At 40.4% G+C, this 22,877-nt stretch overlaps 1 protein-coding gene across 2 annotated transcripts in view; it reads right to left on the reverse strand.

Moving 5' to 3' along the window:
* Window positions 1-22,877, reverse strand: part of LOC101845114 (tRNA (uracil-5-)-methyltransferase homolog A) — a 47,308-nt gene that overhangs the window by 13,790 nt on the left and 10,641 nt on the right. Inside the window, exons 2-12 of one of the 2 annotated variants that reach the window (XM_035970892.1) lie at window positions 15,317-15,689; window positions 15,011-15,102; window positions 14,683-14,758; window positions 14,229-14,280; window positions 13,817-13,907; window positions 13,348-13,402; window positions 10,875-10,951; window positions 4,608-4,656; window positions 4,062-4,125; window positions 3,301-3,407; window positions 156-302 (exon numbers count right to left, since the gene is read on the reverse strand). In XM_035970892.1, coding sequence (XP_035826785.1) covers window positions 156-302; window positions 3,301-3,407; window positions 4,062-4,125; window positions 4,608-4,656; window positions 10,875-10,951; window positions 13,348-13,402; window positions 13,817-13,907; window positions 14,229-14,280; window positions 14,683-14,758; window positions 15,011-15,102; window positions 15,317-15,673 — 1,167 coding nt within the window. In that variant the 5' untranslated portion in view covers window positions 15,674-15,689. The remainder of the gene's footprint in view (window positions 1-155; window positions 303-3,300; window positions 3,408-4,061; window positions 4,126-4,607; window positions 4,657-10,874; window positions 10,952-13,347; window positions 13,403-13,816; window positions 13,908-14,228; window positions 14,281-14,682; window positions 14,759-15,010; window positions 15,103-15,316; window positions 15,690-22,877) is intronic. The other variant, XM_013085000.2, reaches the window with a different exon arrangement.

Below are 22,877 nucleotides of genomic sequence, written 5' to 3' on the forward strand. Positions count from 1 at the left end.
AAGAATATTATATCATCAAACCCAAGACTTCTTGTGAAGACTTGCTTAAAATACCTGGTCCCTGAGCACTCATATGACCTTATGCAGTAGTGAGCGCCGTAAAACACTTACCAAAAAAAAAAAAAAAGAAAAAAAAAGAAAAGAAAAAAAAATACCTGGCCAAGTTTGCGGGGTACAAAGTCCACCATGGCTAAGACGTCCCCAGATCTGTAGGTCCGCACAGTCAGGGTCTGCCAGTGGCCACTGTTTGTTTGCTGATGGAAAGGCTGCCACTTGCTGCTGGCCACAAAACGTGAGAAACTCTGAAATATAAGGACAATTTGAGGGTGAACTGATGGACAGGTGGGTTGGGGGAAAGAGATACAGTGGGGAGTGAGTCGCAGGGAGTTGCAGGAGGGATGGAGGGAGGAAGAGGGAGAGAGAGGGGGAGGGAGAGAGAGTGAGAGAGAGAAAGAGGGGGAGAGAGAGAGAGAAAGAGGGGGAGAGAGAGAGAGAGAAAGGGGGGGGGGGAACTAAAAATAAAAGGAAAGACTTTCACATAATATAAGCACCACCATAGATTCTTCCCTAGTAAAGATCCCTCCCAACACACTCACTTTGAACAAAGTTCTACAAATAATTGTCAGAACTGGTTCTTGTCATGTCTGACAAAGTAGTAGAAAAAAAAAAGAACAAAGGATAGAAAGAATTCTAAAAGCATCAAGTATCCACAAGTTCATCTAATTCAAAGAGAGCTTTTGAGTAAAAAGTCAGAGGTGCCAACTGGCTATGAAACATTTGGTCTCTGATCTTATTACATGGGTCTCAACTCAGAATTTTTAAAAAGGAGGAACTTTCCGTGTGATCGCGACAGAAGCCCATTTTGGCGAGACATCCACTATTACTATACTGTTGGACCCTAGAATGTTGAAATAAAAACCATCAATTTATCAAAGCAAGGTTATTTCATACCAGTTTGAGGGTTTGGAAGATAATTTCAAGTAAGAGTCACTTACCAAATATTTACAATCTTGATTACGTACAGAAAGTGGAGGCGCACTGTGGTCTTGTTCGACTTATTTATATTTTACCTTCATCATATTCGCCTATATAAACTATATAAAAATGAATTTTGTTTTGAGCCTGGGAAAAGGCCTAGAACCAGAATATCGACTGTCATGAACCTGTCTGGGTGTAATGATTCACATACATGTAATATACGTGAAAGACAAAATTAATGCTCAAACTCCAAGTAGAGTAATAACTTGAATAGCTCAAGTAAACCTATTTAGTGTGAGGGGTGTAGGAACTGTGGGAGGGCAAGATACAGTGACACTGAAAATCTGCGAATCTCGAACAAAAAGCTAAAATATAGAGACATAATTTACTGTCACCCATCCAATGAAACGCGAACACTTAGTTCATTAACACGCTTACAAGTAGTAATGACGGATCCCGATTATACACAAGGCATGCACAAACGCGCACTTTACTTTGCAGAGAGCTGTAGTAGTAATCAAAATTCTAAATATTAAAATTTGCTTTCAATTTCTTTTCTTTTTTTTTTTTTGTCCTCTGGTGTTGCGTCCAGCCCTCCCCCCATCCCCGAGTGTATCTTTTAAAAAAAATCAATAATCTCCCCCCATTCTGGAGTCCTGTACTTCACAGCGCTCAGAACGTGCCCAGGTTCATTGACCGGTCACAATGACGAGCCCGGCAAGACGCTTGTATAACTTTCTTTTCTTCGCCCCCCCACAAGCGACAGCACAGTGACGAACATTATTTTCATGGCGACACCACATTTGTAATGCAGAACATGCATGTTACAAATGTTGCGTATTCAGACTTTTACAGACAAATTTCTGAGATCTTGATTTTCCGGTCGAGCCTCGGTGTCACATACAATTCCGCTTGCTGCCATAGTCGCCTGTTCGCGTGAAACGCACTCTCAGACCGGGAAAAGCCGAATTAACATCACAATCGCGACCGGCAAAAATGAACTTAAAGACGTTATCAGATTTGGTTTTCAAATAATATTCGAGATCTTTTATGTATTTTCCCGCATCTCGGCGATTTTTTTTTCAAATTCACGGGTAATTCCCGAGGCCTGGCAGTCACTCTGCTCCCAGCAACCCTCTTTCTGATTGACCCGCTTTCGCAGTAGCGGAGTTAGACCTGCATGTGAGCTTCAACCAGATTGTCTGAAAATTTTGTGCAACCCCCCCCCCTCCCTCCCCCCCCCAAAAAAAGCATTTGTGGGTGTCATAAGGAAGGACATCCGAGTAACCAGCGACCACCCCAACAAACACAATAAACAAGAGACCTAACCCTAACCCTACCCCCAAAAAGAACCTGCAACGGGCCTCATGTAAAAAGGCCAAAACAAGTCCTAAATGAAAAAAAAAAATCTAGATCTAGATCTAATTAAAATACCACACTCCATAACAAACAAGGAGCATAGATCTCCTAGATCTATGGCTTACATCTGCATTGCTATAGGGTTTGATCTAGATCTAGATCTTGTAGAACAAGTGAATAGGAATAGATCTAGGCCTTGAACTAGAAATCCGCATCCGATTCCGAACAGAGGGACTCAGCTGAGTCTAGATTCTAGATCTAGAATCTAGATCTAAATAAATAAATAATTCACGCACCTAATGAAATGCTTATTTTTACCAATATTAATATTACAGCACAACCTATGATAGGGTTTGACACAATAGAATTGGAATATGAATCCTCCATTGAGGTCTATAATGATCTATATAAATCTAGATCTAGATCTAGATTCTATTAGAACAAGAGAGTCGGACTTGAATGAATCCACACGATCTGAACAATTGAATTAGTCAACAAACGAAATTCAAAATGGCCGCTCGAGCACGAAACTGAAAGTAGATAATTTAGGTTGTCGTCCTTTTCTGTATTCGCATTTCTACTTAGGTTCCGACAATTATGTCGGAAACGCCGACGTCGGCAGTGCGCGCGTCGGCACGAAAACGAAAGTGCCGACGAAGCCGACGGGGAAAAAAGGGGTCGCTGGCAGTCGGCCAGGCCTCGCACTACGCACATTGACTGATACAGGTGGGCCTAGCGATAGCATCGGCCGGTTCGCGGGTCGGGTCGCGATTGTCGGATTTCAGACGATTGTCGGCAAACATGCAGGTCTACGGAGTTTAGCGGAGGACATGGCGGTAGCGGAAATCCGCTAAATAGCGGAATATTGAGACCGATGTATTAACTCCAAACAGACAAAAATGTCAGAGAGAACTTTGTAATTCTAAGGTAATGAAGAGTCTCTGGCAAACTGAATCCACCTACCTGGACAACAGGCAGAGCTGCGGGCATGACCACCTTTAAGTTAGTGCAGTCTCCAACCGACGTAGTTCCATCTTTGTACAGACCATACCGGAAACCTACCGTGATGGCTGCAAAAGAAAAATAACGTGATAAATTTTTCAAATTACCTCCAAAGAAAAATGAAAATACCTTCTCATATTATGTTTCTTTCCATGCTATGACCAACATAGAAGAGCATATATCATTCTACTGAAGTTCCAATGCTTGAGCATAAACAATCATTGAGGCGTATGAAATACAAGAATACAAGAACATCCTAAATCGTAAAGCCTGGTGTTACTTTTACATTAATCTTGAAAAAATAAAATAATTCATGCTTAACACTTTCCACCCCCATCCCCATGGACCACGATACAGATGCGGTACATGCTTTATTACACCGTCGCCGATCAGCGTCTCGTGGGGAAAAGGACGGCTTCTACCGTCGCCGATCCGTGGGGAAAAGGACGGCTTCTACCGTCGCCGACCCGTGAGGAAAAGGACGGCTTCTACCGTCGCCGATCCGTGGGGGCAAGGTGTTAACACACTTGTCTACACTTGAAAGTTCTTTCAGTGCTCGAGTAATAAAAACTACTTTCGTCTTTTCCAATAGTTACGGTAAACCTGCTCTATCCTTTGTGCATATGCCTAAAACTAAAACTAATTGAAAGTCTTTCTTTCTCTTTCTCTCTCTCCCTCTCTCACCAAGACAAATTACAGAAATATAAAAAAAGTCTACATACTTTTCCCATCAAGTCCATAACCAATGGTGAATTCATTCTTGTTTCGATACTCTGACGTAATAGGCTGAAAAATGTAAAACAGAAAAAACAAGGAACATGATTTAACTAGACTGTTTAAGTCTTTTACTTTACTTTCAGTCTGTAAAATGATTTCTTCATGTAAATTCTTAATTTTAATACCAACAGCAAAAGTGGGTAAAATAGGGGTCTAAAAGAAAGAAATACCAATATACTTACAAAACTCAGTAAGCCATGATGAGATGTTACAATAAGGTAAAACTTTCACAGTCGTTCCAAAAACATGTACTGATGAACCATTTTCAAACCAGAATACCTTTTCACAAGGTACATCAGCACCATAGCAACCAACAATGTCCGATTAATTTTAAAAAATCAAAAAAATCTGAGGAAGCAAAAAAAATAATTCTAAATGTTCATGACTCTGTACTGAATGACAATAGTTGAAATCTCAGAAAAAGTGAAAAAAATGGAGTTTCTAAAAAAGAACTGAATATTCATCGAAGCTTCAGATCATATTTTACTTACAGAAGGAACAACAGGATCAAGCGGACAAGCCATCCCATCCAGTTGAGAACTAGGAAACAAAATGAGAAAAAGACGACATGTCGATAAATAAAGATGCCTTTCACATGGGAAAGATTTGAAAAAGCCAAATGTACAAAAATACACAGGTTTAACACTCCTTGCAATACCGGTACTGTACACGATGCACCGGCAGTGGAATTTACTTGCAGCGGGGGGTTCTTCGTTGAGCCTTATCACGTCGGGGTGTCGCCGCTCTGTCTGGGCTGATTTGACCTTTGGTACTTTTCAACGTACCGTTTTAGGTGTATTCTTGTACTTATAGTAATTATCATTTAATGCACCCAAAGCACGCATTTCTGCTCTGAGACTAAAAAGAAAAGGACATTGTAACTTGTCTGGTTATTTCGTTAAACGTGCTGAAGTCGGCAATGCTAAATTGTAAAAAATTTGGGACACGTCTGAATGGGGAAAAAAAAAAAAAGAACCAGCACGACAAAAACTGTCGAACTTTTGGAATATGAACGACATAACATTGGTGCAGATACTCCAAAATGATGGTATCTGCACATATAATAGAAAGCTGTAATTTTGCAACTTTATCCATCTGGCACACAATTCGCTATGAAGTAATTTCTCCAAATACAACATAATGTGTCTAATATTTGTCTGCCTCGGTCAATATCAGTCGTAGTCAATATCACTGTTCTTATTATCAGCTGTGAGGCTCGAAAGGCAAAAAAAGTGACTTTCCATTAAATTTTTGATTTTCGGATATATTGAAAGTTTGATGTCTTCTGCTTCATATAAGATAAAATAAACAACTTTAATCAACTATAAACTATCAATATTTTATTTTAGAGGTGTGAGTGGTCTGTTGTGAGCTTGGGTGACGAGATAAATAGTGTGTAGCTGCAAGATTATTTTTAGAACCATTAACTCATGGCCACTTTTGCTTCAACCAAAGATATTCCAAATTTGAGTATCTTGGCTTCAACATTCTTCATTTGCAACTATTTTTAGATTTTGACCCTTTTCGAGCATGAATGGTCTGAAATGTAGACAACTCTGATTGGTAAAACGGAGTAAAAACGGTAACTTCTAGCTCACTTCAAGTTTGTTTACGTAAAACAGTTGACTGTGTGGGCGTGCCCTGTTAGCTGTTATACGTTGATCTTTCAGTTTTACAGTTGGGTTGACTTAAAAAATTCGTTTTTATTGTATTAGTGCTTTTAAAAGATTAATTGCCCTTCCTCCAGACCTCTCAAAGTGGACTCCTTACCAAGAGGCCAGCGAGGCGGTCTATGCGCATGTGTGTGTATGCGTGTTGATGTGTTTGTATGTATGTGTTTGTTTGTGTGAGTGTGTGTGTGTGTGTGTCTTTGCTCTCGTGTGTTTATGGTGCTATTGCAAATGTATAATTAGGTACCGCAAACACGACACGTAAGCCGACTCGCGGCCTTCCGAGCGTGTGGTTTCGGTAAAATGGGGGTAATTCAGATCTGTTTCTTTGCTCTTTTGCTATAAAACACCAAATGCTGAACACTTTGAAAAAGTTCAGATATCCTTCTTTACAATAGTGTAAGTTGTTTGTATATTATAATCCGAGTATGAGGTAGAGAAGCACTGTGGAAAGGGAAGCCCCTTGCGGTCAGAATGCGAGGTGGGCTGGTTCAAAATTGACATCCATGCATTCGAATGCTTTGCAGAAAGACTGATGATTAAATACCGTCTTTTCATTGACGGAGAACTATATAGCTTTTAGCGGTGTTTCCCGTGGTTATTATTTTTGGTGTTTGGATAGAAAACTTTGAAAAAAAAAGTCTAAGTTTTCAAAGATCACTTTAAACACGAAATGTGTAAAATACCAGCAAAAAAAGGGTACCTATAGAAAGAACGGTTCTTTTTCTATTAGAATAAAGTCACCGGTTAGGAATTATTTTGCATGAATCCTTCCGCGAAACTAGCGGGAGCATTCAGTACACAACAGTATTGAGTCGACTCGCTCGCCGCGAGGGCTAGTGTAGTGTCGGCCGAGACAACTCTTGGTGTTTTTATTGAAATAATGAAAGATCATCGTGTTTGAGGCAATACAATACTGACTTGCAATGATCTCACAGTCATGGAAAAAAATTAGGCTTCATTTCTTTGTTATAATGATTGTACTCTGTTAATGTAGAGATGTTTGGAGCACTTGGTACTCTTTTATTATGTCAAACATGGGGTTGTAGCCAGTTACCGACTTCAGCAATATTTTATCATTATGTTAAATTGAAACAGCTGCCATTCTCTAAAACATTGACTGAGAGGGAAACGTATGGTACCAAAATTCTCAGGAGACATACGCCTTTCATATGAAACAGATGAATTTGACTTACAGCTACTTTGAAAATTGAGTATCTGGTACCTAGTATAATGCTAATATTTTGTTGCATTTGACGAGAAGTGTATTCTTGTGAAAATTCTGTTATTTTTCTAAGAATGAATAGTTTTCTACTTCAGTATGTTACCTTGTAGTGATATAGCCAAGATAACAGCTAAATTTCAAGTCTTTATCTCAATTCTAAGATCCCCATTGCTATGGAAACATGTTGCTCAACTTCGGATGCCATTTTCTCCTTTTCGTGTTTCCTCACCTTGCACAATTAAAAAGTCTGTATTTGCGTCAAATATGGTCATATTTACTTCATTCTTGTTTTTAATTGTAGAGAAACGGTGATAGTTTTTGAAAATAATAATGTTAACTCAGTTTTGAAATTTCCCTTCATATGACTGATATTGACCGACAGGGACATATATATAATCGTGAATATTCTCATATTTTCTCGAAAGTTTATAAAAATTACCCTGCAGTCTCTCTATGAAGTCATATAAATCGATTTTAGAGCCAGAATACATCTAGAATGCAATACACGAACAGTATTCTGTTAGTGTTACACTCCAGAAATTCCTTACTTTTCGTAAAAATGCAGTCTAGGTTTTGTAAGTTGACGAAATAACAGGGATGACTTCTCGTAATTGGGTTATAAGAATAATTTCTAGCTTTCCAGAGACACTGAATCAGCACCAGACTTTTCCAATCCAGTAATGAAAAGACACGAAATTCTCGGCTGATCCATGTTTTCGAAATAATAGAATAGACTTTCTGTTAGCGGATATGAAAGAAAATATAGCACAAACAGACAATTTGGAGTAATTTCAGCGATTTTTCCTGTCCCCTTCGAAGTGTAAAAATGAAAAGAAAAGTGTTCCCCGGAGTCCAGTATATGTCTCATATTTTCACTTCTATAATAGCTACACACACATAACTTTCAGCCAGCATTTCTTTGCATCACTTGAGGCAACCTACCTGGGAAGTTTGAATGATGCTGTTGTTGTACTTTTTTAGTGGTGAATTTTCAAAGCTTGAAATTTGTTGATTCCATTTGACATCTTCGATTTTGCTTAGTCGCTTTTAGAAACCCCAAACTAATATAATTGGAATAAATCTTTAATAATGTACCACCGTCTGATAGATTATTTTTTAACCTTCAGTTTGATGGGCAATAAATTATGGTTTGTGTGTGTTTAGTTGGATGTTTTCACATTTTTCTATAGAGGTGTAGGGGCGTAAAAATAGGTCAGGGAAAAGCCCTGGGCCAGTGGTGGATTTCGGCCTGGTTGGAAAAGAGTTAACTGACACCGGCAAAGTCGCTTCAGGGCTCATTATCCTGTGACCCTGAGCCGGGGAGCTCCTGCGGGCTGCTGAGTCACGCTAACTATAAGTAACAGAATTGGACGAAAAGTGACACTGTGTGTAAGATTATTTAAGAAGTAGGACCTCCGAATTTAACGACCGTCTCCAATAGGACCACACCAAATGGGAAAATTCATGTAAAGTGCCTTTCCAAAGGACACAACATCAGACCAACCTGAGGCTCTAACACCTGAACCCAAAATCTCACAATAACCACAAGATTCCCAAATGTATGAATCATATATATAGGTGTCATGGCGCAGTGAAATCAGGCGCTCGTCAATTTTTTGTATAAAGTTATTGGTATCGCCTTAAAGCTTGTTCATTTGTCTTGCATTCGATGAAAAAATTACAGATTTAGCTTTAATAGAACCCGAGATATTTCAGATCGAAGGAAGTGGGGGTCACCTGGTTTCAGGGGTAAAATTGGCGAGAAAATGGCCGCCAAAGTTTGGTGATTTCCAAAGCGTGAGAGTCCTTGTTAGCTGTAAATTGACATTTTTTTGTGCTTTAACCATTGTTTTTCAGTAAAATACACACAGCAATGTATTTTTGAATAGACATAAAAGGCTTTGAACAAAAAAATAAAAATTCGATAAAATTGCCAAACGGAAAGAAAAATGCCTTTTTTTTTACGAGTGCCTGATTCCACAATAATACTTCACATATAAGAACACATAAATAATAATAACTATACCACACTAACAAAATGCAAAGATACAATCACAGGACTGCAGGTAAGTAGAGCCTATTTTATCATGGGGGATCCCTCACACAAATTACTTAGTTTGTTTTAGTAGAGGTTTTATGGCGCTCGCAAATGCACACGGTCATATGAGCACCAAGGGGTGGATGTCAACAGAGAAGTCCTTACAGGGAATCAGGTGTACTCTGCCCACCTCTCTAGCTCCAACAGCACAAAGTCTGCTTAGACTATCAAGGCATCCCGGAAATAAACGGGTCACAAGAATGTGACAAACATAAAAAAGAAGTAGAGGAAAATGACGATAGTAAGGATTAGGAAAGAAAAAGCAGCAGTTCCCGGTTGCAGCTCAGGCACAGGTATGAGCATGACATTGATGAATCAGCCCATTTACAGTTCTACTGTGCATAAGAACATGTTAATGTCCCCCCTTTGGGAATGACCTAAAGACACTTCAGTCAGTAGCACTGCCCCGGGGGTTACGAACAACTTAAAAAAGAAAAGTGTTTGACACTTTTGATACTATGACCACAAAATTTGAAGAAAAAAATACTCTTTTTACACAAAGATGATTATTGAAGACTATTATTAAAAGGTTGGACACATACAGTCAAACCTGTGTAAGACGGCCACCCATTGTCAAGGAGAAAAGTGGCCGTATAAGACAGGTGGCCGTCTTAGGCAGGACTGATCAAGATGAAAACAAACCATTCCCATCGAAGTCCCAATCGAAAGTAGCTGCATTGTTGTTGTTTTTGTTGTTGCTGGTTTGTATTTTGTTTGTTATTTTTACTTTGTTGCTGATTTTGCGCAAGGGTGACAATAAAACGAAATGTATCAGACGAGGAAGACCGAGTGCCAAGTTAAAACAAACACATGGGTCGCCACCACTCGGAGAATGAGCGACGCTTCTGTCGCAAGTTCGTGTTAACGTCCTTTGTTACTTTGTTACAGACTGGGTAAACAGTGACCACTCATCTCACTTACGATTTGTGTATGAGGTTTGGGTGGGGCTTACAGGTTATGAGGGATCACACGCTTACCTCACCAGCAGCTGAAAATCGGTACCAATTGGTCAACAGTGGGAGGGGCCTATGCAACATGATCGTTTGGAGGGACTACCTAACAACAACGAGAAGTGATTGGATTATGACGGCTCGCCCACAACGCCAAGGGCCAATGCACAATTTATGACAAAACGTAATTATGTCTCTAAGGTGGCCGTCTAAGACAGGTGTTTTTGCTCAGTGCAGTAGGGGTTGTGTGTTAAAATATGGTGGCCGCGGCCGCGTTGGACAGGTGCCCGTCTTACACAGTTAAATTATATAGAAAAAACGCAAGGGGGGAAATGGAAAGTGGCCGTTTGTACAGGTGGCCGTCTTATAGAGGTGGCCGTCAGGGCATGTTCGACTGTAGTTTTTCTCTCACCCCTATGGAATAAAAAGTTACAAGTAAAAGCCTTTTTCCAAGGTCATCAGTTAGTCAATGTACGATTTTCTTCAATTCCAACGCAACCTAATTTTGGTCACATAGTCATACTTGAGGAATGTTAATAAATTTTCTATGTTCTCCAAGCCTGACCCCCATATTCTCTTTAATTTCAGAACTCAACTGACTGCAAAGTATTGGTTTGGATGTCCAAGACACAGTTTGAAATTCCACTCTGTGGACTACAGAACCTTTGTACATGGTATCATCATAGCTAGGATATATTACCACAAAAGATTCCACGCAGCAATTTACCAACATGCATTTAGTAAAGGTACAACAAAAAATTTTTATGTCAAAAGTGAAACAAAATAACCAGAATTATGCGATCATAAACACTCACTCAGATTTAAACATGTGCCGCACAAAATGATGTCGCGTGACTTTCTTCAAAACTTCTCTTATCTTCTCAGTTTTCATCTGAAATGAGAAGGGTGGTACAAGATATTGAAGCACTATCAAATCCTGAACTCTCATACTTTACACAACAGAGGAATTTCCAGCACACCAACCAACAGCTCCAACATAAACTACAAAGAACAGTAATGCTTTCCCCCGTTAAGGACCTTTTCTGGTAAAACATTGGTGCATATTAGTCACTTTTGAATGCTTTTTCACAATTATCTTCAAACCACATCTGAAAAATTACCAATGCAACTATCTTCTCAATCACACCTGTAAAATTACTAACACAATTTATATCTTTGATACAACAATCTTCAAAAAAACATCTGTAAAACTGAAAACACAATCTATCAACCACATCTGTAAAACTTTTAATACAACTATCATCACAATAAACCTGTCAATTTAAACTAAAAAGATACTTCTATAACATTATCCATTGATTTACTCATTTATAGTTTACCGATAGTAAACATGACAACGGTTTCATGTCACCAGAAAAAAAAACTGGGATAAAACAATGCAACTAAAATACAACAATAACTCGGACTCAATGAAAGGAGGATTCCACTTTTTAAGATTCACTCATTCACATCAACAAAAAACTGACATTCATCGAACATGTAAACGAGCAAACTCAGAATCAAGGAAATCACTTGCAGGGTAAATAGCCCCTGCTGACTTGGCCTCACACATTTTTCTCCTTAAAGCCTTCAACTTTTCAGGTTTTTTGGGGGGGTTTTTTGGTAGAGAGTGTATACAGAAAGTCACAAAGTATACAGACCCGGAATGGGAACTCTTCTGTGATTTCGGAAAGTTCTTCTTGGCTCAAGGAAGACCTATATGTTCTTCTAGATCTAGACAGACATAAATCTGTGATCTAGTTTCGAGGCTAGCCAAGATCTAGATCTAAATGAAGACTGCGAATGTCTTTTCATTGAACGATCGTTTTTCCTCCGTTTTGGAGTTGCAGGAATCACAATTTGAAGAAAAGAACAATGTCATAATTACAATCGAGCTGTCACTCTCTCTAGATCTATTTCTCTCTCTCTCTCTCTCATCTGTCTCTGAGTATCGCTCGCATTCTCTTTTTCTTTGTTTGTCTCTGTCTTTCTTTCTCCCCACCTATTTTCCACTCTATCTTTCTCTCGTTCCCTCCTGCCAACTGGGGCATGTACATTTTGCTACCACTTCCCCCTGCTCTCTCTCTCTCTCTCTCTCTTTCTTTCTCTCTCTCTCTTTCACACACACACACACACACACACACACACACACACACACACACACACACACTCTCTCTCTCTCTCTCACACACACACACACTACCGGGTCTGGCGCTGAAACTTTCCAAAATCACAAAAGAATTCCCCTACCGGGTCTGTATACTTCGTGACTTTGTTCCCGGTTACCGGGTCTGTATACACTTCGTTTTTGGTAAGTGTTTTACATGGCTTGCAACTGCATAAGGTCATATGAGCACGCGGGACACACCCAACATTTTCAGTTAGTACGAAATTTTGAATTTTGCCCGGGAGGCGGCCGAAGCCAACGCTTATCGATTTTAGACCTCCAAGGGATCTTTAACGAACACAACTTGCACACGGGACCTCTGAGATTTTTCGCCCTTGTCTGAGAAAAGTAAGTGTAGATCTTTCCTACCAGAAGATAAGGGGTGAGGCTGAAAGACAGCAGTAAGAAGGAGCCAAGGAGTAGCAGTAGAAAGGCTGTAGAAAGAGTCAGGAGCCCAGAAGAGGGGGCAAAGGAGGTGAGGGGGTGGGGGCAGAAAGTGGAGACGAAAGCAGACGATATAACATTGCTAGACAACAGGAAAAGAGCTGAAAGGAGACAATTTTAAAGAAGAAAATTTTTCTGTCACGACCCAGATATGAACTCAGGACCTTTTAATGAGAGGCAAACACCTTAACCTCTAGGCCACGAGAGCCCCCCTTTTCAGTTTAACCTTGCATCATAAACTGTCCAATACAGAATAGTCTGACCTTTCACTGCAAGAAATCTTTTATTATATTAACCCTCACAGCAACTGGCTATGGTCAGCCCCCCATTTCCGTCTGGCCCAGACAAAACTGAGGTCCTTGACTCCTCAGGCACAGCCAATACTGGTTATGTCCATATGTTTTTTTGCAGACATCTTCAGATTTTTCTGTACTGTTTTTGTTTGAGGTTTTAGAACATCGATAGAATAGAATATTTTTCAAAGGCAACTGGTTACGTTACGGTAAAAATATGTGACTGGATTTGATGTGGGTTGCACCCTTTGAAGGAAATTTACATGACTGGGCTGTGGGGGAATGAGATCTCACGAGGGAAATATACACCACAGAGGCTATAAGGGTTAAGAAAAGAAGTGACTACAACAGAAGAGATTTACATGCCTAGGACATAATACTCACCCTCAGCTGTTCAGGATATTCTGTGTTCCAGAGAGGGGTCACACTGGCTTTCAGTCTGGAGAAGAAAAAAAGTTACATAAGACAATTCAGGACTCGCATTTCTTATTTTCTGTTCTGATGAAAAATTAGTTTTCTAACTTTTAAAAAATGCACAGAGAGATGAGCACCATTAGAAAAGTTTGGCTGCTAGGTAACACTTATCTGAAGACTAGAGGAAGGAAAATCTTCGATTGGAACTATGTCCCTTGACCCAAATAAACCCCTCAGTCCAACAACCAAATTAAAGACAAATATACTTTATGCTTTCTTTTAAAAATGAAAACAAAGTAGGCCAACTTTATCCATCTTATGAAAATCAAACTCACTTCATCCACATTTCAAACTTTCTTTGCATTGCAGATAAAGAACCAGGGGTCCACCACCCCTGAGATCTCGCAGGGGACCACAGAGAAGAAGAAACTTTCTTTACCTTTCCTCTGCCTCTTCGGGGGTTAAGGTCAGTTTTTCCACTGGGGTTGTCTGGTCACTGCTTGACTTGCAATCTCCACCTTGAGGTCTCCCTTCAAATACAACAATAAGTCATGAATCCTATTTACTTTCAAAGGTTGAAACAGCACTTTGTCACGACAGTTGCTTTAATTAAGCATGATATTCATATCAGACTGAAACGAAGGATTATGAAGTAGACCTGCATATTATAGTATAATGCTACTCTTCTTCCCCTGCTAATTGTAATTTAAAGGCAAGGAGAGTCAGAAAATTCATACAAATAAAACATTAGAAGTGCAAAGTACAGTCCTGATGGAATTAAAACTGAGGAAATTCACATATGTATAGCTATCATCTATGTCGAACTGGCAAAATATTGCAAGACTACTAACCTTTGTCTCCATGATGCTTTTGTAGATATGGGTCCGCAACTGGAGCAGCAATCTGACAAGAGAAATGATAAGAGAAAGTGGCACTGTAATCGTCCTATCAATATTTATGCACAGTAGCTTTTGAAACAAATGATTATTAACAAGTTAAACTATAACAAATATAATACACAAGCTCTATCATTTTAAAAGGGGGGGAGGGGGTGCAAATGAAAAGACCCCCAAAGAGAAGTTGCACACTTAACTTCAATGGAATTCTTCAGAAAGTTGAAAATATATTACAACCAATATAACTTATGATGACTCATAAATTACTGTAAAGTTCACGTCTAAAATGTCCACGCTCTTAATTTATTTGGAACACCATCCTTGATCTGCTCAATCGAATCTTCCCTGCAATTATTTTGAGGAAGGGAATGTTGTTTTTTTTAATTATGAAAACTTAAAAGGCACTAACCTTAGCCTCCAAAGTTTTGCCTTTCCACACATGGCCATTTATTTTTGCTAAAGCTTCACTCCTGTCAGATTCATTTCTGAAAAAGAAAAAATTAAAGCAATATGAGATAAATTGAATTAATGCATGTAAAGATAACAGTAGAATGATTTACATTCAAGAAAGATGTTAGTTTTTCTCTCAATATACCAAACTCAAGACAGAAAAAAAAATTGATAAGGAAATATTTAACTATATTATCAACGTCTCATTTTAAACATTTAGAAATCTATCATTACGACAGTCTACGCTTGACTAAGTTTGACAATCAACAAAATCACAAAGATCTTACCTGAAACACACGTATGTGACAAACTGCTTGTTTGGGCTCTTGATCTTGTGAGGGTTTAGCCCAAGAGTAGACTTTAGCCTCTTTTTCAGTTGCTGAAAATTCGAAAAGGAAACCAATGATGAAAAGTTAAAAAAGAAAAAGCAATACAGCAATTGAAAAACTCAGCTAATCATCATGACAAACGCAATCAAGCCAAGATTTGGCACACACAAAGCAATGTTGTTATGTTCATAAATGATATTTCGGTACAGACGGTTCAATGGGTTATGAACCACGTACCTCAAACAGGTCAAACTTTGCACTTACACTGAATCCAAACTTTGGAAGGTTGTGGATTTGGATCTTGTAGATTTCAGAGGTAAATTCTTCTCCTTGTGTATAGCTGAGGGGATCCAAGAGCTTCTTGCTCTCAGCATCAGCTGAGTCATTTTCTCTACAGACATCATCTGAAGGCAATTTATCACAGCAATCTTCCTCTTTATCTTCAGCAACTGCTGTTGTCTCTATTCCTCCTGTGTCTTCCTTTTCATTAACAATAACTGGCTGGTCAGATGACAACTGAACATCTTCTCTCTGTCTTTTCACTCCCTCATCATTCTCTTCATCCTGCTCATTCAACTTTCTCTTTTGGCCGCTACATTGACCACCTTCAATGACATCCATCGAGGTAGAATGATCTGAAAGTGAAAGAGTGAAAGATGGTGGCTAATGGGTGGTGCTTTGGAACATGTAGTGTGCATGGGCTTTTTCAAATTGTTTACAGTTACAGATTGAGCAAAGAGCAATTACAGTCACAATCAACTGAGAGGGCCAACCTTTATCGAGGTGAAAAGTGGTTGTCTTAGACAGGTGAATATCTTGGTTGGACATTGTTATTATAAAATATTTTAAAAAGAAGAAGGCAGGGCGGGGGCAAGTGGCCATTTGTACAGGTGGAATCTTATGGACAGGAGGCAAGAGGACATTACAGCAAGTTGAACTGTACTTTTAAGGTGTTGTAAAAATTACCAGTTTCAATTTTCTGTCTGAACTCGTAAATCTCCTGTTAAGGACTGAAACAAAATGTGATTTAAACTCATGATTTTAGAGATAGATCTAGGTTAGAGGCCTAACGCACAAAAATCTTAAAGTTAAAAAAGAACAAATCCGAACTTAACGTGATACATACAACTTATGATTATTTAATTTTATACCTGATATCACATTAATCAGAAACATAGGCATAACTATCAAATAATAACGTACGTGTGATTTGATTTTGAGACCCCAGTCCTTTTCTTTAGCCTCTTTGCTCGCAAATGGGTGAGCCCTATCCAGATGTTTTTGCATTTTAGCGGTGTTCCCAGAGAATGCAATTTTTTTCTTCTTCATAATAAACACTTAACCTAAGAAGGAATATCCTTTTCAAAAAGTACCTACACAATACTAGTCTTTCTTGATGCCATGTTGATTTATAGGTGAAGAGTGCGTTTCTTTTTCAAAAAGGATGTTTCGTTTGGACTTAAAAATAACAAGAGTATCATCCCTAGGATCAGTTAATTGCCGGGGTATAATATTAGTCCCCATGTGTCAATCTTTTTCGACTGTATCGATTCGATTCCGATACCAAGAAGATAACAGGGTATCGATGCATCCAATCGATTCCTGCCCAGCACTAGTGAATCACGACCGCAATTTTTGTCATTTTTTGGTGTGCTGTTTTCATTTTCACCGATTAGCTGATTTCATTGTGTATATCGTTCACGATGGAGTCTTCGGGTAGGCCATGTAGATTTACTGCACAGTAGGCTACGGACTTATTTACTCAGAATTTAGAACATTCTAATTCTGAATCAGATAATAGTGAGGATAACTTAAGCTCCGAGTCAGGGAGTGATGATGAGAAACCTTTACTGCCCCCTCCAACCGCCGCAACTGCAGGCCCTTCAATATGTGAAAACCCTAGGTTTTCGTCAGATTCTAAGGATACTGGATGCTCTATGGATTTTTCTGTATAATACCCCATGTAACTTATATTGTGTTTTATTTATGGTGTTCTTATTCTTGGAGTAATTATTGACAACTTTTCTTCTAAAAATTTGGATATTTCCCAAAGAAGACTTGTTATGCCCAGTTGAGTGTATAATGTATAAAATGTTATGTAAATTTTTGTTTGTTTTTGTTTTGAAGTGTAACCTTTTTGTCTATTTAATTTTTTTTTACATGAAGGTTTTTAGTTTTTGCTGGGTGACTAAATGCAAAATAATAGGTTACTGCCAAGGTCGAGCAGTCTTGTTTTCTCGCAGTACCTTTTCCAAGGTCGAGCAGTCTTGTTTTCTCGCAGTACCTTTTGAAGGTATTTTTTAATGAAGTATAGTCCGGGAACGTCGCCCCAACCACAACTGCAGTATCTAAATATTCAAACATTTAAAAATCTCTAGCTCTAGAAATTGAATTTGATGCAAAAAATGCTTCTTCCCAGTCCTCACAGAAAGGCAGAATGAAAAGATGACGCCTAAATCTCGCAAATAACAAAATCTCGAGATCTGACACCGTTCGGAGAAATAGAGTTCAACTTTATTTTCCCGAACATTCGGAGAAATGGTCGCTCATAAATATAATGCAACATTCATTTCTGAACAAATACATATCACAAACTTTGTTCTAGCTCTTATAATAGAGGAGTTATGCTATTTTTCCCATCACACCCTGCTGCTAAATTGGTGCTTTTTCGGTGGTTCCCACCCCCCCTTCTTTGAGCCTATATATCGACATCTAGATCTATACGTTTGATGCGCGGCAAGCTAAGATATCAAACCTAACAACTGTAAAACATCAAATTATGGTAAAATCAGCCCCCCCCCCCTATTTCCATTAGGTCAGGGGGGCACAAAACTCGCGAATAACAAATTGCGGGGTGAGAACTACCGAAAAAGAAGCGCTAAATTTTAGTGCCCAGAAAAACTTTGTGTTCAAACAGAAAACCCTTGTGGTCATAAAGAATTAACTCACAGGGGACCAATCACGAGTTATCTCGTGATGGCTTCCCGTCGCCTGCAGACCAATCACGAGTGATGAAAATAAAAAAGCGAAAAACCATCCAATCCCATATATTATCCATGTTTATTGCAGGGCTTGAAATAGACCGTGGCACTGCGGCAATTTGTCTTGGTGCCTTTGCAATTTGTGGTAATGCCCTTATAATCAAAGGGGTAACAACGACAATTTTTGCTGTGCCCTTGTTTTTTGTTTTTAAAAAATGTACCACCATGAAAATAAATCAATATTTATCCTGTGCTGTCACTTTTGGAAAAAAAAGAAAAGGACGTTATACAAGCGCCTTGTCGGGTTCGCCACCGTGGCAGGTCAGTGAACCTTAGTCACAAGATACGGCATCACATACGTTTGCCATGAGAGTGAGGGGAAAATGGTCGGTCTCCGTGCGAAGCCGCTTTGGATAGGCGGGTAGTCATGCATTTATGATCAGGTCTAAACAACTACTTGACACAGAACGTTCAAATTTGAGCACACTATAGAGGATAGATAGATCTATTACCATCTCGGTGTAGAAATTCAAACTCCTTATAGTTTTCGGTACACCCGATACGAAAGAGTTCCCGACACCAAAAGTATAGGTTAATTTATGTGTATGAACTTCAACGTCCACATATCATTAGTTTGCTATATTTTATGATTGGTTGCCGAGTTTCATTCACATTGGTTCAGAAATAGAGCAGACCGAGGTTGAAAAAGTTAGTCACCTACGCTACGGCCCGGTCCAAAAATTCACCCGCAAACGGGGACCAAGTTTTTGCCGTGTGGGAAAGCCCGATTGACACTGCTAAATAATCTTTTGAAAACCCTCCAAAAACCCTGGTCCCAATGGTTTGTGTCCGAAAATAAGACTGGTCCCGAGTGAGTTAACCAATAATTTGATATTTTCCAGTCAGGTTTGAAATTTTCGGGAGGACTTTCGTAACGAGCGACCACTATTAAATCTAGATTATACCCAATGGCTTCCAATTCATGATGGGAGACCGAAACCCACTAGTATACCATCTGTTCAGGACAAAATTACGATAGTCTGCGCATTTTTAGGCCCAGTTTAAAGTTTTGAAGGTCTGAGTCGGGGATTAGTAGACTTGAATCAAGGCGCAGCCATTGTTGACCCCGCAGACTTTATCTACTTCCGTTGTTTGGGAGCGCTGAGTTGCCAGGTTTTCTTTGGTTTCTAACCAAATTTTCACAGCGATTAATTCTAGCAAAATACATTGTATTATTATTAGGGATGAGGAATTCCGCAACGAGCGACCAATATGAAAAAGAGAAAAATAGAGAGTTGTTAGGGTTAGGTTTAGGGATAGGGGTAGAGGTATGGGTAGGGTCTGGGGTAGGGGTTAGGATAGGGGTATGGATAGGGGTTGGGATAGAGGTATGGGCAGGGGTAGGGTTAGGGGTATAGGTCTTTCCTTGTGTTTGATGATGGTTATGGGTTGGGTTGGGATGGGGGTAGGGGGTAGGGTTAGGTCTTTTCTTTATTGTGCTTTTTTAGGGCTCGGGGTAGGTCGTTGGGGTTAGTGTTGGGGTCGGGGTGGAGGTAGGGTTAGGGGTAGGGGTATTAGTAGGTCTCTTTTTTGTTGTGTTTGCTGAGGGTTAGAGGTGGGGGTGGGATGGAGTAGGCTTAGGGTTAAGGTTAGGCTCTTCTTTATTGAGTTTGTGAAGGGGTTGGGATTTGGGGTAGGGGTAGGGGTAGGGTTTGCAGTAAAGTCAGGGTTAGGATGGTAGGGGTGGGGTTAGGGTTTGGGGTAGGGGAAGGGGTAGGTCTCTCCTTTATTTTGTTTGTTGAGGATTATTAGAGTAAGAGATAGGGTTGGGGTAGGGGAAGGAACTATGGGTTGGGATTAGTGTTGGGGTAGGTAGGGGTGTATGTAGGCTTGTGTTTATTGAGGGTTAGGGGTAGGTCTCTTCTGTATTGTGTTTGTTGAGGGTTAGGTTTTTAGGGTTATGGTTGGGGTAAAGGTGGAGGTAGGGGTAGGGTCAGGGTTCGCGGGTTAGGACTCTTCTTTTTTGTGTTTATTGAGGCGGTCGCTTGTTGCCAAGGGTAGGACTTCTTTTCTTATAGGGCAATTGGTGCGGTGGGGTTTGGGTGGGGGGTAGAGACGGGCGGGAAGCGCTTTTTCCTTCCCGAGCGAGAAGACCGAGAAGCTGACCTATTTCTCGCCGAGACCGGCCCCGTGAACGAGAAATACTTCCCGTCTCGTGTCTCGGGCAATGCTTCTCGTCTCGTGACCAATGCTTCTCGTCCCGTGACCAATTTCTCTTCTCGTCCTGCAGTTCGAGCCCCTCGTTCAGCGAGAAGGCCGGCCGTGGCCGAGATTTCTTTTCTCGCCCCACAGAACGAGCAACTCGTTTAGCGGGAACGCCGGTCGTTGCGGGGATCTAAACTTAGAAACTAGGCTTGCCCTGGTGCGCAGGCGCAGACGGTGAAGAAAGTTAGGGAGACGACCTAGGCAAACCACCCAAACAGGAAAATAATTGAACAGAGACGACCGAAGAAACGGATTCATGGAAGATCAATACTTGACACAGCCACTGAACTAGCAGAAAAACACCATCTTCCATGTAACAGAGAAATGCTGAAACCCTTTAGACCAGAACTCCCCCCAAACACTAACATCAAGAATGCCAACATCAAAACTTCCCTCATAAAAGAGACAGTGAAAAAGGAATGTGACCCAGTAGAACTGAAGACCACAGCTCTGAAGACAATTGACTCCTACCCTAGTGATTCAATTCATATTTACCCAGACGGGTCAGCTTTCAAGGGAACTATAAACGCAGGCTTTGGGGTAACAATTGAACATCCTTACAAAACATGTGAAGAGCTATTTGATGCATGTGGTACTTCTTGTACAAATTACGAGGCTGAGGCCATTGCCATTGAAGCAGCAATCTTCCACCTGACCAACATTTTCATAATACATCCAAGCAAAATCAAGAACACTATTATCTTCACAGACGGAAAGTCAGTTCTCCAAGCTTTGGAAGACTTGAATTTTGAAAGCCCAGCCTGCCTCTCTGTGGCTCAAACAATCAACAGCTTCATACAGACCTATGCCGTCGACCTGACGCTACAGTGGATACCTGGCCACAGCAACATCCCAGGAAACGACAGAGCAGACATCCTTGCCAAGAAGGGAGCATCACAAACACAACCACACAACCCAGTATCACAACAGACAGCCAAGAACATCATCAAATGCAACACCAGGGAACAGTGGCTGAATGGATGGGCAATGGGCAAAACTGGAAGAACTGTATTTGCACACATGACAGCCCCCAACTCTAAAGATGCAATACATTCCCTAAGTAGAAGAGAACAAGTCACGATCTTTCGCCTACGAACACAACACATACCACTAAATTCCTACCTTAATAGGATCCGCAAGGATACCCCCCCCGACTGCCCACTGTGCGACTGCCAGGATGAAACAGTACCACATCACCTCTTTAACTGCCCATCACTTTGTGACCTGCATAGCACCTACCTGCCTGCCTCCCCAGACATCCTAGACCTAGGCCCTGATCACCTCCCCACTCGCCTCGTCTCGTCTCGTCACCCTCTCCCCTCCCTTTCAGTTTCACACACAGGACGGCACGGTGATGGGTGGCACTGTTTGTGTTGTCATTTCTTGCCTCTCACTCTCTCACTCTCGTTACTGTTACTCGTTATGTCAAGCCAATGAGCAGTATCACGTCTCGGTACCGAGCAGTAGTTTAGTGCTCAGGAAGTTACGGAAAGGGCGTTTCTCACGAGAAACGAGTACTCGGCTCGTGTCGTGCCCGCCCCTAGTGGGGGGTTCAGGGGGGCTTGCCCCCCTGATCAGGCACAGTACCTCTCTTTTATGTGGGGGGGGGGGGGGGGGCGCTTGCCTCCTTGATTAATGCAAGTTTTAGGGTTAGGTTATTTTTTTTCCTTTTCTTCTTCCACTCAAAACATGTGCGAAATGAAATCGTTATTTGTATAATTTTTCCCTTCATCCCTTACCACGACACAGGCGTACGAAAAGAACGAAATACAAGAGGACAAGTACGGAGAAAGCCGCGCTTGTCCACGATGGCAACTAAAAAAAACGTAAGTCATGCAAATGAGGTAGAGTCGACTAAAAAAAAATTTTTTTTCTTTCTTTTTTTTCTGAAGCCGATGGCATCAGCATTCCTTATTTTCCGAAGGAACCTCATCAAAATCCTTCGAGGTAAAAATAATTTCGTTTCGGGAATTTCGAAAGGAGATACACTCCCACTTAACTCTTAAGTAGGTTTATAAGAACTTTTTTTTACTCAATGGTAACACCAGCTGTTGGGCATAGTGGTAATGCTGCTGGACTACTAATCATGTTTGCTTCCCTCACTCACAGGTTTGAATCACGGTCACGGCACTGATTTTTCTAATCATGTCATATTATTGTGTGTATGCTTTCAGATATTAACATGTCACTAGATCTAATAATACCCATCCCAGGTGAAGAGACAAAGGAAAGCAAGAGGAATACAAAGTAGCACAAGCTCAGTTTACTTTCTGGAAGTGGCTATCCTCACCCGAGGTGAGAATAAAAATACAATCGACCTCTCACCGTGAGACTTGCTAGGTTGGCTATTCTCACCCGGTGTGAAACATTACCTAATTTCGGAATACTGTCTATCGATGTGGATGATCAAATTGACAAAAGCAAAGAAGAAATGACGTTATAGCACAAAAGTAAGCTAATTTGGTGGTCTACTAAGACACTATGGCTATTTCACTTTTCGAATCGAGCCGAACTACGGGGGTCGCCATTTTGTTTTGCCCGGAAGTTCTCGCAAGATCTATTCCTCCCCTCTCTCTCTC

Source organism: Aplysia californica, unplaced genomic scaffold (assembly GCF_000002075.1).
Source record: "Aplysia californica isolate F4 #8 unplaced genomic scaffold, AplCal3.0 scaffold00333, whole genome shotgun sequence".
In the NCBI taxonomy this organism is placed as follows: domain Eukaryota; kingdom Metazoa; phylum Mollusca; class Gastropoda; order Aplysiida; family Aplysiidae; genus Aplysia; species Aplysia californica.